At 43.2% G+C, this 13,914-nt stretch overlaps 4 protein-coding genes across 7 annotated transcripts; 1 reads left to right on the top strand and 3 right to left on the bottom strand.

Moving 5' to 3' along the window:
* On the bottom strand, positions 1 to 1,821 carry LOC117653936. Of its 2 annotated transcripts, none has more exons than XM_034399987.1 (5): positions 1,505 to 1,821; positions 1,198 to 1,411; positions 784 to 1,117; positions 522 to 712; positions 1 to 443 (listed from the first exon to the last, which is right to left on the bottom strand). In XM_034399987.1, coding segments are annotated over exons 1-5 (1,053 nt in total). In that variant the 5' UTR covers positions 1,507 to 1,821; the 3' UTR covers positions 1 to 131. The 2 variants fall into 2 exon arrangements, with proteins under 2 accessions (XP_034255878.1, XP_034255880.1); XM_034399989.1 differs by having other exon boundaries at positions 1,198 to 1,398.
* A 113-nt stretch (positions 1,822 to 1,934) lies between these two features.
* On the top strand, positions 1,935 to 5,661 carry LOC117653934. Its single transcript, XM_034399985.1, has 4 exons — positions 1,935 to 2,226; positions 2,811 to 2,896; positions 2,981 to 3,350; positions 3,427 to 5,661. The coding sequence occupies exons 2-4, from the start codon at positions 2,844 to 2,846 to the stop codon at positions 4,225 to 4,227; spliced, it is 1,224 nt and encodes a 407-aa protein (XP_034255876.1). The 5' UTR covers positions 1,935 to 2,226; positions 2,811 to 2,843; the 3' UTR covers positions 4,228 to 5,661.
* LOC117653935 (retinol dehydrogenase 11-like) lies at positions 5,627 to 8,086 on the bottom strand. 2 transcript variants are annotated; one of them, XM_034399986.1, is made up of 6 exons: positions 7,740 to 8,046; positions 7,482 to 7,574; positions 6,984 to 7,220; positions 6,208 to 6,387; positions 5,993 to 6,105; positions 5,627 to 5,907 (listed from the first exon to the last, which is right to left on the bottom strand). In XM_034399986.1, exons 1-6 carry the CDS (start codon positions 7,876 to 7,878, stop codon positions 5,707 to 5,709), a joined length of 963 nt encoding a protein of 320 aa, XP_034255877.1. In that variant the 5' UTR covers positions 7,879 to 8,046; the 3' UTR covers positions 5,627 to 5,706. The 2 variants fall into 2 exon arrangements, 1 of the variants encoding a protein (XP_034255877.1); XR_004588267.1 differs by having other exon boundaries at positions 5,872 to 5,907; positions 6,215 to 6,387; positions 7,740 to 8,086.
* A 179-nt stretch (positions 8,087 to 8,265) lies between these two features.
* On the bottom strand, positions 8,266 to 13,902 carry LOC117653931 (ATP-dependent DNA helicase Q4). Of its 2 annotated transcripts, none has more exons than XM_034399971.1 (11): positions 13,563 to 13,902; positions 11,293 to 13,461; positions 10,641 to 11,210; positions 10,447 to 10,558; positions 10,185 to 10,360; positions 9,895 to 10,107; positions 9,591 to 9,800; positions 9,357 to 9,516; positions 9,089 to 9,275; positions 8,855 to 8,990; positions 8,266 to 8,748 (listed from the first exon to the last, which is right to left on the bottom strand). In XM_034399971.1, the coding sequence occupies exons 1-11, from the start codon at positions 13,671 to 13,673 to the stop codon at positions 8,518 to 8,520; spliced, it is 4,275 nt and encodes a 1,424-aa protein (XP_034255862.1). In that variant the 5' UTR covers positions 13,674 to 13,902; the 3' UTR covers positions 8,266 to 8,517. The 2 variants fall into 2 exon arrangements, with proteins under 2 accessions (XP_034255862.1, XP_034255863.1); XM_034399972.1 differs by having other exon boundaries at positions 9,907 to 10,107.
* Positions 13,903 to 13,914: the final 12 nt, after the last annotated feature.

Below are 13,914 nucleotides of genomic sequence, written 5' to 3'. Positions count from 1 at the left end.
TTGAGTTGCTTGTGTAACTTTTATTATGTTATTCTATTCTTTCCAAACATGGCCAAATATTACCACATACTACACCAGTTTCAATTAAATTAAATTTTGGAGAATAAAATGCTGATGTACAAATTTAGATCTCAAAATGTGTAAAGAAGCCAGCTAGGTCTATGAGAAAGGAGGCATGCTGCCGTTTTCCTGGGTAACTTGTGTAACATCTGAAATACTGAATCTCTTGAGAGTTTATCCTCACCTTGTTCTGGCAGCAGTAATGGATCCAAACACAGAAGAGCAGATACAACTTGGCATGGTTCGGCATACAGAGCACAAATATCTTCATTTCTTGTTTGGCATTCAACCTCCACTTTTGAAATAAATGCCCTGATTAGTGCTTGTACCCCCGGGTGAGCTTCACTAACCACCATCATGTGTGTTAAAAGATGGCAGACCTTCTGTCAACATTTTAGAAATAAAACAATTAGTAAAGAGCAACTGCCACTATTGAGTAGGGAACAGAGATATATATTTACTTGAAAAACAACTTCAGATAGACTGCAAATCCTTAACATTGTTGAACCGATTACTGTTTCAAGTGATTCATGGGCGCTTTGTCCTTCACTCCCGACAGATTTCCTACCCAACCAAAGAAGTGTCTTTTCCATACCCAAAAAAGACCTCTCAGTCATGTTGATCAAAACTTCTACTTTTATGGGAAGTTCCCCTGCAAGAAAAAAGGCTGTTAGGTCATTGACAAAAATTCATGTAACAAAACGTATTTTGAAAGTATCTTACCCACAGAGTTCCATACTTGAGCCAAAAATCGGTGATGAGCAGTGGTGAGGTCTTTCTCTCTCAAAATATGGCTTACTAGCAGCAAACACATTTCACCGGCCTGGAGGCGTGACTGGATTTCTGAATTTGTAGCAGCACTAAGCATAGCATAGCACAGGGCCAACTGTTGCTCTGCATCACGTTTATTCCAGTCCTCAATATTTGTAAGGATTGGAGCACAAACAGCAAGCAGAGACTCCACACATTCTGGAGCGCTAAGTGAGCGACCAATCCAAGTAGTGTGATCCAAGGCATCAGATTTATACCTTCCAGTACACCACTGCCTCAGCAAAGACTGGGAGAAGAAGCAAACCATCAAGAACATTCTAAGAATCAAATTACAGAAATAGTACATGACAATTTCACTTCACCAACCACCAGTTGATTCCTTAAACCAGGCTTCCCCCTAGCCATGATATTCGAAATGGACTGTGCCACACGAGACACAGTAGGGGGATCCAAGAACGGGTACTGTGGCTTCCATTCATGCTCTTGTTCATCGGAAAGTTGGAGAAGAATCCGAAGGATATCTGAATCATCGATGAGTTGACTTTTTGAAGGGGTTACTGCATTCATCTGGGACATGAGCCTAACGTAAACAAAATATTTTCTCACAAGTAACACAAAAATACAAGAATAATATAATCCCTTGTGACAAGTTTAGGTTACAGACTCTACTCACATCTAGTAAAGTGCGTTATTCATAGATTCTAAATCAAAGACGATGGATTTTGATATCAGGATCAAGTTCCGAAAACGTGTCATTGGATGACATACTCTATTTTCCACGAAACAAGGGACGTTAAAAATAAAAACACCGGTGGAACACTCTGCTTTGTGTTTAGTGTTTACCCGGAAACAAATCAAATACAAATAATGTTGCCAACTTCCAACACCAACGTAAACGATAACTCTACTACTTTTCATAGCTACGTCGGAACTCTGGTCGGAAAACACCTTGAAAATAAAGCAACAATTTACAATGAAAATCTCTGTAAGAACTTCCTCTCAGAATGATTCCATCTCAAATATACGTCTGTGGAATGTCTAGTTGTGGTGAAAGGAACCAACTAAGGGGGCGGAATGCAGTATGTGGGGAGAGGGGAGGAGGGGAGTAGTGGAAGAGGAGAGGGGTAGGGTTATTGCGTGCCCGAAAGTTTGTGTTGTGAGTCGGTCGGTTATAACGTTATAACCGTTAAGAGACCAAAACATCTGCAAAACATTAATATCCGTAGGAAAACTGAGTGCTCCTGGAAGCTTGCACCGTGGTACATTTTCTTGAAAGAAACCCGGAGCACTAGAAAAGGATGTGCGTTGGAAAGGTTGTGAAGGGGATTTGTCACTGTCCCTGTTTCGTCTGCTGCCTTTGACCCCGGCTGCTGATGGCCATGACAGCTTTGTGAGGTACTTATGGTCCACCCTTAGGTGTCCAGCCTTTGACATTGATTTAGACGAATTATATTGCGCAGCGATCTTTTCAAGTCGAACTTCTAGTCGTATTTATGTTGGAAGAGGTACCGTGATTTTGGTCTAGGAAATCTGTTTTGAGACCTTGGTTGTGAGGTAGAGGCCTCAGTGGGTGGTTGAGGCAATTTTCTGAAAAATGGTTAATTTTCTTTGACAATATTAAGAATGAAATTGAATTCCAAAAAGTAAAATGGACTTTCCAATCAAGTCTCCAAAGTTGTATTTGAATGTGACACTCTCTGGGTTACATTATTCTGTCTCGAAGTGTATCTTGAGTGCGCAATATCACATTTCTTCCTTCTTTGTTTCAAATAGGGTTCATGATTCCCATTTTTCATATAAACGTCGGAAGGCACCCAATTGTCTTCCATTCAGGATGTGTATAGACTGTAACATTGACTTGGCTCGTTAGTTGGCACCATATTTCCGATGTGTATAAAATCTAACCTGATTCAATTCTGGAACTCTGCATGTGCCTGAGTTCTGTATCATTTGAACTTCCTTCTCTTCTGTCATTCTAGGACTCTGCTGGTGTACAAGAAAATAAAGCAAATATGGAGGCCCTCAGGTGCTTACCCCAAGAAGATGCCACCCCAGTTGCTGCCTTGTAAGTCATTTGTATTGCCCATTTAAAAATTTCTTTTATCTTCAATATTGTTTCAACCTTTAACTGAACTTCCTTTAATTACAGAACATGTTCCATTCATGAACTTCCTCATGAAATACTAGTTTCAATCTTCAGTTACTTGAAACCCAGTGAACTCTTATATGGTGTTGGTATGGTTTGCAAGAGGTGGTGTGAGCTCTCTAAAGAACCTTTGGCCTGGCAGAAAACCTCATTTTCTCTTTGGGATGACACCCGCATATGGCGTCATGCTCCCTTCATTGGACATTTGGAAATTCTCGCTCCCAATGAAACTGAAGTTGAAAAAGTTCGTCAACTAGTTGCTTCAACAGGACCAGCTTGTGTGCGATCAATGAGAATTATCTTAAGGCATCCTAGGGATGCTTTAGGTATTCTTCGGAAGTATGAAGATGTTATTCGCACATTAGATTTACAGGTAATTTTAGCGGTTGGTTATCTATTTTAACAGTTTTTACTTCAGTCTCTTTCTATTATTTTATTATTGCTTACAGGTGGGAGGCCAAGATGCATTTCCTCATGACTGGCGCGAGTTCTTCGACGCAATTGGCATGCTGTCAGATTTACGCAGTCTTTCTGTGCGTATCTCACCAGTTCTCCCTGATATTCCATACGACAAACAAATATCTGCAGGATGCCGTGCACTGCGGTCTCTTCGTGTTCGTGGCCAGGAATGTCTTGCTGCAGATTTGGTCCGCGACCTTGGTGGTATTGTTTCAAGCCTGGTCCTTAGCTGTAGTTTTGATGAGCACTCTCACAAACTGATTCAAGCCTTGTCAACATGTACAGCAGTTAGGGAGCTGACCTTGCCATGCTGCATGATAGCTTCTGTGTCACATGTGCAATCACTGCAGTCACTGAAACTGATAGCAGATCATGGTCCTACTGCTATAGATGATGCAATTCTGTCTGCATGTCCAACATTGCAAAAAATTGAAAAGCTGGAGGTTTGCAACTCTCGCACACAAAATGCTCCTGAATTGGGAATGAATCGATGTGTATCTATGATTGCTCGGCATTTGAAGAACTGCCACTCTGTGGATCTTAGAGGGTTACGTACACTTGATGAATACCTATCAGAATTCATCAATGAAGCCAAAACAGTGCAATCTTATGAATTGATTTGCAAAGTGTACCATCTCCTACAGCTCGAAAACTTAGAAAATGTGAGAACAGTCAGAGCTGTGTTAGATACTCAGGGCATGGGTGTGCCCTTTGTCTTAAATACTGTTAATAGACTGAGGGCTCATCCCAAAAAAATATTTTACATTCATTTTCATTACATGGGTCATTAGAACCCGTTTCATTCAAATCATGTTTGTACTTTTTTGAAATTCATTATCATAGTCATTTCGTGTTCAGTTGAAACCTTCCTATATCTTCCTTCATGTAGTCAAGTAATAATTATTATAAAGTCCTCTACATTTCTCTTTGTTTAATGTATATTGGAGCATGTCTATAACCACTTAGTTACCACTGCGGGAAATGCTTCTCTAGCCTAGTTACCAGCCTTGGCTCGTTGAAGGGAACAGTCAGAATTTCGTCAAGAAAAATGTAGTAAACAGTAAGGAGCTGTAGTCCACATCTGTTGTCAAACATCTTCTCATAAATCATGTATAGTGGTTAGAATTAATTTTATGTGAAAGCTTAAAATTATGGTGCATGTGTTCAACACAAACTTTTCTACACTGCTAAAGCTGTATCAATAAAGTGTTGTACATTGTTGCTTTTTTTTTTTAAAAAAATCACTTCAACTCTGTGATAAAGATTAATTTGTATATGTGCTCTAGGACTTCTTTTAAGTGTTAAAGGTTGTGAAATCTTTTAATGAATTAAGTGAATGTTTCCTTTTCTTAATAATGAAATTTGAAAAGTCTGTTTTTAGTCTGCAGCATTGTGAACCTCCATTATAGTGAAATCACTAGAATTGTAGTTGAGTTGAATCTTGGATTACATATTAATTTTAATGAATTGTTAAATGAAGAAGAGGAGTACACACTCTTCTTATATATTTATATACATCTATCACTATTATGGATGATCACTGTCAATTTTGCTGATAATTGCTCTCCATTTTGATGCTTGGCATATTCATTCCTTGTTGTGTTGCTCTAGAATTTTATTTTTCCTTATTATTGTGTCAAACTATTATCCTTTAGTTGGTATTTCTGGTACCAATATTGGTATGGCATATTCAATTTTCGCAATATAGTTATAATTTTTGTGTATTTTAATCGTAAGCAAATCAATATATCACCATTCATTATTTTAATTTGTGTTCTCTTTAAGGCAATGTCATGGTCATGTCTTTTATATTATTAACTACATGTGTACTTAATGTGGCATGTATTGCATTTTATTATGCTTCATCAGACTCGATGAAATTTTTTCTCTGTTCTTGTTTGTTGTTTTTGTTTTTGTTTTACTGAGGGATCTGCTTTTAGTTGGACTCAGACTCAAGGTGTGTGAGAATTGGACTTTTGATATCCATTCTCAAAAAAATTTGTGCAATCCTCAAACTTTTCCTTTTTTAGTTGAGTTCTTTCATTCTCATTTGAGAAAAAATCTCATTTACCAGCTGCTATAATGTGTTTCCTTTTGAATACCATTAGCAAATACTTTTAAGACTATTGTATTGATCACTTTTATACTTAGAAAGTAGTCATTACATCCTGTTGTTGAAAACAACGCGTGTAATAAATAAAGTGTCGCCTTTATTGATAGCCAAATTTCACACAGTTTATTTTCCTTTTCCTACTCTATCAGTCTTGGGTTCAGTCTCTGAAGGGCCGCTCGTCGTCCGCCAGCTTGACGTACTTCTCGGAGCGCTTCCACATTTGCTCGGCCAGCCCCGGGACGTTGGCCGGCCCGCCCGGCGCGGTCACCTTGAGGTCCGAAAAGTACTTGCCCGTCACCCTTCCGCCCTCCTCGGACACGGCGAGGTGGATGGTGGTCTGCGCGCCCTCCGCGGCGCTCTGCAGGGGAAGCGTCGCAAAGCGTCGTCAGACACGTCAGAACGGCTCGCGCGATTTGAGAATCGACGACAGCGCGGGCGCTTACCTTGAACAGCAAGCCGATCCCTCTGTCCGCGACGTTGCGGATCCACGCCGTCTTCACGTTCCTCAAGATGTCGGTCTGCACCACGCCCGGGTGCAGGCTGTTGGCTGTCACGCCTGTCGAAACGGAAAGTGACCGATTTCAACGACCCACGTGCGCGACAACGGGCCGAGAACCGGCACTGGGGCACTGGCAACCCCGAGAGCCGCACCGCGCACCTTTCACCTTCTGGGCGATGTACTGGGCCGTGAGAATGTTGCACAGCTTGGAGTTGCAGTACAGGTAGAAGCCGTTGTAGCTTTTCTCGCAGTCCATGTTGTCAATGTCGAAGTGGCCATAGGGGTGCGCCATAGACGAGACCATGATGAGCCGGCTTCCCTGCGTCTTCCTCAACAGGTCTGCGAGCAACAGGAGACGCGGCTGTAGCAAGCCTCATCTTTTAAGAGAGGCTGGGAGCGCCTGCGAGGTGGGCAGTCCCGTTGCACGCCGGTGTCGCGCACGGCCTCGGTGGCCTACGCTGCAGGCGGCTGGGAGCGCCTGCGAGGTGGGCAGTCCCGTTGCACGCCGGAGTCGCGCACGGCCTCGGTGGCCTACGCTGCAGGCGGCTGGGAGCGCCTGCGAGGTGGGCAGTCCCGTTGCACGCCGGAGTCGCGCACGGCCTCGGTGGCCTACGCTGCAGGCGGCTGGGAGCGCCTGCGAGGTGGGCAGTCCCGTTGCACGCCGGAGTCGCGCACGGCCTCGGTGGCCTACGCTGCAGGCGGCTGGGAGCGCCTGCGAGGTGGGCAGTCCCGTTGCACGCCGGAGTCGCGCACGGCCTCGGTGGCCTACGCTGCAGGCGGCTGGGAGCGCCTGCGAGGTGGGCAGTCCCGTTGCACGCCGGAGTCGCGCACGGCCTCGGTGGCCTACGCTGCAGGCGCCTGGGAGCGCCTGCGAGGTGGGCAGTCCCGTTGCACGCCTGTGTCGCGCGGGCCCATGCTTTGAGCTATTCGCTTACCTAGCAGCAAGCAGGTGAGCAGGAACGGGCCGAAGTGGTTGGCCTGCATGCCCATGGTGAGGCCGTCCGGCGTGCGCTGGTTGGGCAGCCCCCCCGCGCCCGCGTTGTTGATGAGCACGTCCAGGCGGGACTCGGTCTGCAGCACGCCCTTGGCGAAGGCACGCACCGACGCCAGCGACAGCAAGTCCAGCTGTCGGATCAGCACGTTGCGGTTGCCCGTCGACGCTACGATATCGTCTGCATGCACGCGTCACGACAAGGTCAGTCGGCACCAAGCTTTCCGACTTCCCGACATATCTCGCTGATTCAATGTAGAGTTTTCAGAGTGGTGATCATTGTCGTAGACATGTCGGGCAGGAGTACCCACACCTACTTTCGTCCGATCAATCAGACCCGATGCCACTTGAACTTGCAGGTGTGCTCTAATCTCGCCTTGGAGCTTCAAGTGGCCCGGGGCGGATGGCGGATGTGACCGTGAGACCCAGACCTCAGACTCACCCCTCGCCTGGTCGGCCTTCTGGAGGTCCCTGCACGCCAGGATGACCCGGGCGCCGCGCGCCGCCAGGTCCCGCGCCGCCTCCTTGCCGATGCCTGCGCGAACCAAGCCAGAACAAAAATGCAACTCCTATGACTCCCATTGACGACTGCCCGAGGCGCCTCGATGATTGGCGACTGGACGCAACCGTGTTGCGATACTAGTTTGGCGAGTTATCGACGTCACGACGACGTTATGGTAATGCTCTTGGCTCGGCTTACCCGTGTTGGCCCCAGTCACAATCACCACCTTGCCGTCGAGGCGCGCCGTGCACCGGCAGCGCCCCATGGTCATCTTGTTGTACGCGCGGACGGCCACCATGAGGCCCACCACGACCAGGACGATTGTCAACACGGCCATGGTCGCGGAAGTTGCGGTCGGGGAATCGGGGATCCGCGCTCCGCTCGCCTCCTCGGTCTGAGGCAGTCTGAGTCGGGGTGCGACGCGCGCGGCAGTCCCTCTCAAACAGCTGATAGAGGAGTACTGTACAAGAGTGTAACTCAAGGTGCAATGCCTTGCACAGGAGCGGTCAGTCAAGAGTGAAAGACTCATAAGCTCGAGTACACTGAAATTCAAACTCGCGAAATTTCAGTTGCAACTGATTCGCCAAAATACATTCCAATTCGAAAATTGTTGCACTTTTGTTCTGTGCCATGGTAGAGTGGCTCTCTGCCAAATTTAAGATGGTCCAAACAAATGGCTCTTAGTAAGGTTGGTGGTAAAGGGGCATGGAAAACAAAATCAGAGTTTAAAAATTTTGGAGTCATGTATTATTTAAAATGGTGTGATAAAAAAATATTACACTTAAGTCCTAATATATAAAAAGAAAACCAACAAGCATTAAAACTTAAACCAATGAACACCCAGAATTGACTAGCTTCATTACAATCATGGCCTTTCAAGTATATTAAAAACAGCTAAGAAGTCAAATGGAACAAAAACACTACACGTGCTACCTTTATCACAGAAACAGTCAGGCAGCTAAGGAATCCTAACTTCTTAGCGCATTTTCAGCAGCACTCGGGTTGCAAGAAGGCACAACAGTTTAAAATCAGAGTCCAAATGCGCACGCCAAAAACGACACCGGCCCCACACCATGGGAGAGAAATTAGGACTGCCGATGCCATGAAAAATGCGAGCCACCGCCCGTCCTGTGAAGCTGCATTCTTTGTACATACTTACTAACTGTCGAATATCGTTAGCAATTTGGTCACCATTTTCAAGTTTTTCCTGAAGCAGAGGAATGTGCACATGTATAAGAGTATAACATAATTACTGACCTACCATCATCTTACGAGAATTGTAAGAAAATCTTGAAAACAAAATGAATTTGTACCTCAACTATGAGTTCCTCAGTCATATCAAGTTCCCCTTGGAAATATGCCCGTACCACACTCTTCAGATTGTTAGATTTAGATTCAATTTCCTCATCATCTGCAGACATCACAGCATTAATGTGGGGGAAAGATACACTGCAAAAATAACAGAAAAACAATACATTGCAACAAAGTAAGACTTTATATTTATAGACAGATCATTACTACATATTATTTATTTAACTTGAGCCTACCTGGTAACAGCCTTAAATATTGTCTGCAATTGGCGTAGAGCAGATTGCTCTTGCTTGACAACTCTGTCATGGAGAAAGTCCAGAGCCGCATCAAGCTTTTCAGGTGACAAATTGCCAGGGGTTTTCAATCGGAAACCCAAATTGGAGAATTCCACTTTGATCCCCGACCGTCTTGAACTCCCATTAACTAACAAAAGAAAAGATATTGAAGAAATTTTCAGCTTAAGGATTTGATTTGGACCTACTTTGAAGAAGTCTTAAAGCATACCTTTAGTCCACTCCAGGTTCATGAGCTCTCTTTTAACAATCCCACTATCCCAACCAATGGCACTTGCAATTTCCACAACAGGAAACTCAATAGTGGGACTAGATTTTTGAGATTCCCCTGATGTAATTTCCATAGCAATAGCCATTGCCAAAGGAGGACACTGAATGAGAAGTATAAATTTAAAAAAGAGCCGCTCTTACACAACTTAAATTAGTGGCATGTTTCTGAACTAACCGTTCTTGCTACCTCCCTCAAGTGCCTAATTCCTTTGTAACTCTGCACCTTACAATGAGTATATGCTCTGGGCATAACTTGAATAAGGTTCCTGTCATGTAGTTCCAAGTAGCACAGGAGAGTTGTGATGTTTTCCTCAGGAAGGTCCAAAGCAGCAACAGTCTCTTCAACACTGAAGGCTACTTCATGGCCAGTACAAGCCTTAGAGTCCTGCATTTCAAAAGAGATTAATGGTATTAACTCTCAAGAATAATTGTAAAATCTCCTCAAACACAAAGGAATAAAGTTAAGCCAACTCTCTTACCAAATGACTTACTTCTGTAACCGGATCACTTAAAGCAGTTTCCTCGTTTGTACCCTCTCTTTTATCATCAGAAGATTCAGCTATGTTGCTAGGTTTAGTAGTGCTTTTGTTGCACTTGCAAGGCACAAATACTCTTTGGAGTAATTTTCTGATTGTGTGCCTATCGACAGAGTCCCCAAATATATGCCTTCTTAATTCATTTAAATCTTTACCCTATAAAAATTGAGGCATTAAAATAAAATAAAGCATTGTTTATATTATATAATCATACCAAACAGTAAAATTTTTACTTCGTTGTTGAGGAAAAGATGACATCTGGAGACTTCACCATCTCGTCCAGCTCGACCAACCTCCTGTACATAACTCTCAAAGTTGCGGGGCATATTGAAATGAATGACAGATCTAATATCTGCTTTATTGATTCCCATACCAAAAGCCACAGTAGCCACAACAATACGGGTATTACCTAAATACATTAAACAAGAAAAAGAGCAGGATGTACATTAAGGCATAAACAGGAAGGAAAGTGCATGTTTCCAGTGGAAAATTTACCTGACATAAAAGATGTTTGAACTTGTTTTCTCCTCGCAGAGCTGAGCCCGGCATGGTAAGCCTCAGAAACTGAAGAAATTTTTACTTTCCCAGCCTTAATTTCATTTTGGTCCTAAAGATCAATGAAAATATACTTAACAAATGATTGTAGCCTTCATAATGGAACAAACAGTGTTGTATGGTCATGAATATACCTTTAGATAAGTTCTGAGAAGTCCAGCAAGTCTTTCACACTCTTCACGGCGTATGCAATATACTATGATTGATTGGTAAGTCTGGTATTCCGGGGAGCTTAGAAGTTTTACCAGAGCTTGGTCACGGATGGAATCTCTTGAGACAGAAAGTACCAAATTGTTGGGTAAAGGTGTATCCTGTATTACTCCCAGACGTCCATCTGGAATTTGCATGTGTTCAATAATGCTTGACACAGCTGTTTGTGTTGCTGTTGCTGTCAATCCCAAAATAGTTTGGACACCAAGTTTCTCACGCAGAACCTTAAATATAACAAGGTATGATGGCCGAAAGTTGTGAGACCACTGTGAGACACAGTGAGCCTCATCAATGCAAGCAAAAGCTATGTCTGGCAAAGACCTCAACAACTTTCCAAATCCACTCTGCCTCTCGCCAGAAACCACAGCCTCAGGGGATACAAGAAGAAATTGAAGTTTCCCTTCTCTTGCCATGTCCATGACCTTCTCCCTCTGCTTTTCTGTCTGCCCAGTGTGTAGAGCAGCTCCATTAATGAAAGAAGGTAAGCCAGAAATCTGAAAAAAGTCACACACATTAAAAAAATTCCTAAACCTAATTACATTTTATCCAACACATAACAAAGAATAAACTACTTGCCTGATCATCCATGAGAGAAACTAATGGAGACACAACTAATGTTAGACACTTTCTTTTAGTAGCAAACAAATAAGCAGGCAATTGATAACATAGCGATTTTCCAGAGCCAGTGGATAATGTGACTAAAGTTGACAATCCAGATAAAATCCTCATCACTGCGGCTTCTTGACCAGGCCGGAACTTTTCATGACCAAATTTGTGTAAGCATTCATACACTTCTGCAGGTGTGTCTATGAGGGAACCATCCGGCTTAGTGGAATAGAGAGGTTCAACTGACCTATAAATTCTCTCTGGCTCACGAACTGGTTCCTGCATTATGCTAGCCTCTTGGATGTCTTGATTGTCACCAAGAGGAGACTCCCCATCAAGAGTTTCTTGATTACTCTCCTCAAGGGTTTTAGTGACGGAGTTTGCTTGAGAGAGAGGAGCATTTCTGGAACGAAGATGAACCAATCCACCTTTTTCTTTAGCCATCTTTTCTACTTCTTCTAAGGAAGGGAAAGGGCTTTCTTCAACATCATCCCCTTCACCAAGAGGCATTAAGCTGTCACCTTTCATCTTAGTACATTGCCTGGCAAAATGTCCAACATCTCCACATTGGAAGCATTTCTGGAGGCCTCCTCCAGCAGCTCCATCACTAGGATCCATTCGACTCATATGTACGCTAGCTTGGTCAGAAAGTTCTTTCTTCTTGTTTTTCCATTGTTGCTTCTTGTATTTCTGGAAGTTCATTGTCTTTTTACCTCTCACAAATACTTTCTTTTTCATGTTTATGCGGACAAAATTGTCATTTGCAGAGCCGGTAGCAACTTTTTTCTCTAATACATCCTTTTTGGACAATGCTGACTTTGATGACTTCTTACCACCACCAGCTGAATCAGAATCTTTGAGGCCATCTTCAGCTTTAAGATTAGAATCTACATCTTTCCCTTCAGCAATTGGCTCAGATCTTTTCAGCTTCTTCTTCGGTTGGGAAAGGTTCCTATCATTTTTGCGTCGTTCAGAAAGGACAGCCATTGCAGCCTCAATAGCATCTAATTTACGTTTCTTTACATGATTTTCAGATGTATCAATTACATGCTCAGTTTTGATAGCATCTGCAGAGCTTTGCATTGAAACAGGAGGAGGGGGATCTCTGGGCACAGTTGGTCGCAATGCAAGTCTAGCCTTTTCCTCCTTTTCAACTTTTCGGGGACTTTTACTCTCATTGTCACTTCCATAGATAATGTCATCATCACTGTCGTCAGATACAGCTGAGAGAGTTGAAGGGCCAGAATCACTTTTCATAAGCTCCACAGATGGAACATTTATATTTTCTTTTGCCTCCTGGCTCAAAATTTGATCTGCTTGCAAGACTCTTTCCAACCAACCTTTGTCAACAGAGCGGTCAAGTTTAGGTTTTGATGAACTAATATTATCTTCAATTAATTTCTGAACTGCGCTTATGTTCTTCATACCAGAGGGCATATCTTTTTTCACAAGTTTGAAGTCTTGGTTGGTTAGGTTCAAGTCTAATTGCATATTAGCTTGAGTTTCAAGATCACTGACTGAGAACCCATCCTCAAGTGCTTGGGAGTTGTCCAAAGAGAAAGAGGAATCTGGGGTTGCAGTAAGGCTGTCAGATGAAACTAAACTACCTCTCTCTTTGGAACGACCAACAGAAAATGAAAGAGATTTCCTTGGATTTCTTTTCTTTAGTTTGGCACCGACAAATAATTTCTCAGATAAATGAAATGACGATGATGCACGGTTCAGGCCCTTCTTCTGGGAACTGGTTTCAACACTCTTCTCTTTATTTAAGTGTGTTCCCCAGACTGAAGTTGGCAAGGAGTCAGAGGGTTCCTCTACTGATTTATTGCTCTCGACAAGCTCTTCCTTCGTTCCATGAAGAACAGACTTGACTTCAAGAGGTGGTTCTTCACGAGGGCATTCACGGTGAGGAATTTTGAAAGTCTGAGAAGGGTCCTCGCATGAGGGAAGTCCCTCAACCACAGTTGAAGAGTTAACTGGTTTCTCTTCAAATGAACTTGTGGGAGGAGCAATGTCTACTTTTCTGGGTTCCACAAATGTTGCATCCAACATTGAGTCTTGGCCGATAGCATGAATCTTAATTTGCCAGTACCATTTGTAGGCTTCTCGAATCTCACAGGGGGCTGCTTTAATATCATCCTAAAAAGTGCAAATTGCAAAATAAAAATTCAATATGGATAAATGTTTTACAAGTAAACAGGTAAATATTAGATAGCCACAAGCAAAAAAGATTTATTTACCTTGGAAGGATTGTTTCCCGTATTCTTCTTAAATTCACTCTCCCAGCGTTTAACTTTTAATTTGGATTTGGTGTACTTCAGTTTCAAGGCAGGATCCGACAAGGTATCCATGTTACAGATTTTTTGAGATCATTGGAAGATAGATAATGCCTTCTAACCACACATGTCAAAGACGTTGAATAACCGAGCCAGATATGAAACAGACTGTAATGTGGATTTCTTGAGAGTAAAGTCTGAAGTCAACACAACACTTACACTACCATAAAAACATAAAAGTAGCCCAGCAAAGCCAGAAGATAAAAATGCAAACTGACTGTGTGAACTAAGTACAAAGTGTCATTTCCCGCCTTTT

Source organism: Thrips palmi, unplaced genomic scaffold, assembly GCF_012932325.1.
Source record: "Thrips palmi isolate BJ-2018 unplaced genomic scaffold, TpBJ-2018v1 HiC_scaffold_8, whole genome shotgun sequence".
NCBI lineage: Eukaryota > Metazoa > Arthropoda > Insecta > Thysanoptera > Thripidae > Thrips > Thrips palmi.
Note: the sequence above shows the minus strand (reverse complement) of the source record. Positions and strands in the feature narration are given on the sequence as shown.

Coding starts and splice junctions, on each gene's coding strand:
- LOC117653934 (XM_034399985.1), top strand. CDS start 2,844: ATGGAGGCCCTCAGGTGCTTACCCCAAGAAGATGCCACCCCAGTTGCT. Junction 2,897..2,980: donor GCCACCCCAGTTGCTGCCTT/GTAAGTCATTTG, acceptor CTTTAATTACAG/AACATGTTCCATTCATGAAC. Junction 3,351..3,426: donor TTCGCACATTAGATTTACAG/GTAATTTTAGCG, acceptor TATTGCTTACAG/GTGGGAGGCCAAGATGCATT.
- LOC117653936 (XM_034399987.1), bottom strand. Junction 1,118..1,197: donor GTTTAAGGAATCAACTGGTG/GTTGGTGAAGTG, acceptor TTCTTCTCCCAG/TCTTTGCTGAGGCAGTGGTG. Junction 444..521: donor TATCTGAAGTTGTTTTTCAA/GTAAATATATAT, acceptor AAATGTTGACAG/AAGGTCTGCCATCTTTTAAC.
- LOC117653935 (XM_034399986.1), bottom strand. CDS start 7,878: ATGGCCGTGTTGACAATCGTCCTGGTCGTGGTGGGCCTCATGGTGGCC. Junction 7,221..7,481: donor GAAGGCCGACCAGGCGAGGG/GTGAGTCTGAGG, acceptor GCGTGCATGCAG/ACGATATCGTAGCGTCGACG. Junction 6,106..6,207: donor CATCGCCCAGAAGGTGAAAG/GTGCGCGGTGCG, acceptor CCGTTTCGACAG/GCGTGACAGCCAACAGCCTG.
- LOC117653931 (XM_034399971.1), bottom strand. CDS start 13,673: ATGGATACCTTGTCGGATCCTGCCTTGAAACTGAAGTACACCAAATCC. Junction 11,211..11,292: donor TTTCTCTCATGGATGATCAG/GCAAGTAGTTTA, acceptor GACTTTTTTCAG/ATTTCTGGCTTACCTTCTTT. Junction 9,276..9,356: donor GAACCTGGAGTGGACTAAAG/GTATGCTTTAAG, acceptor TTCTTTTGTTAG/TTAATGGGAGTTCAAGACGG.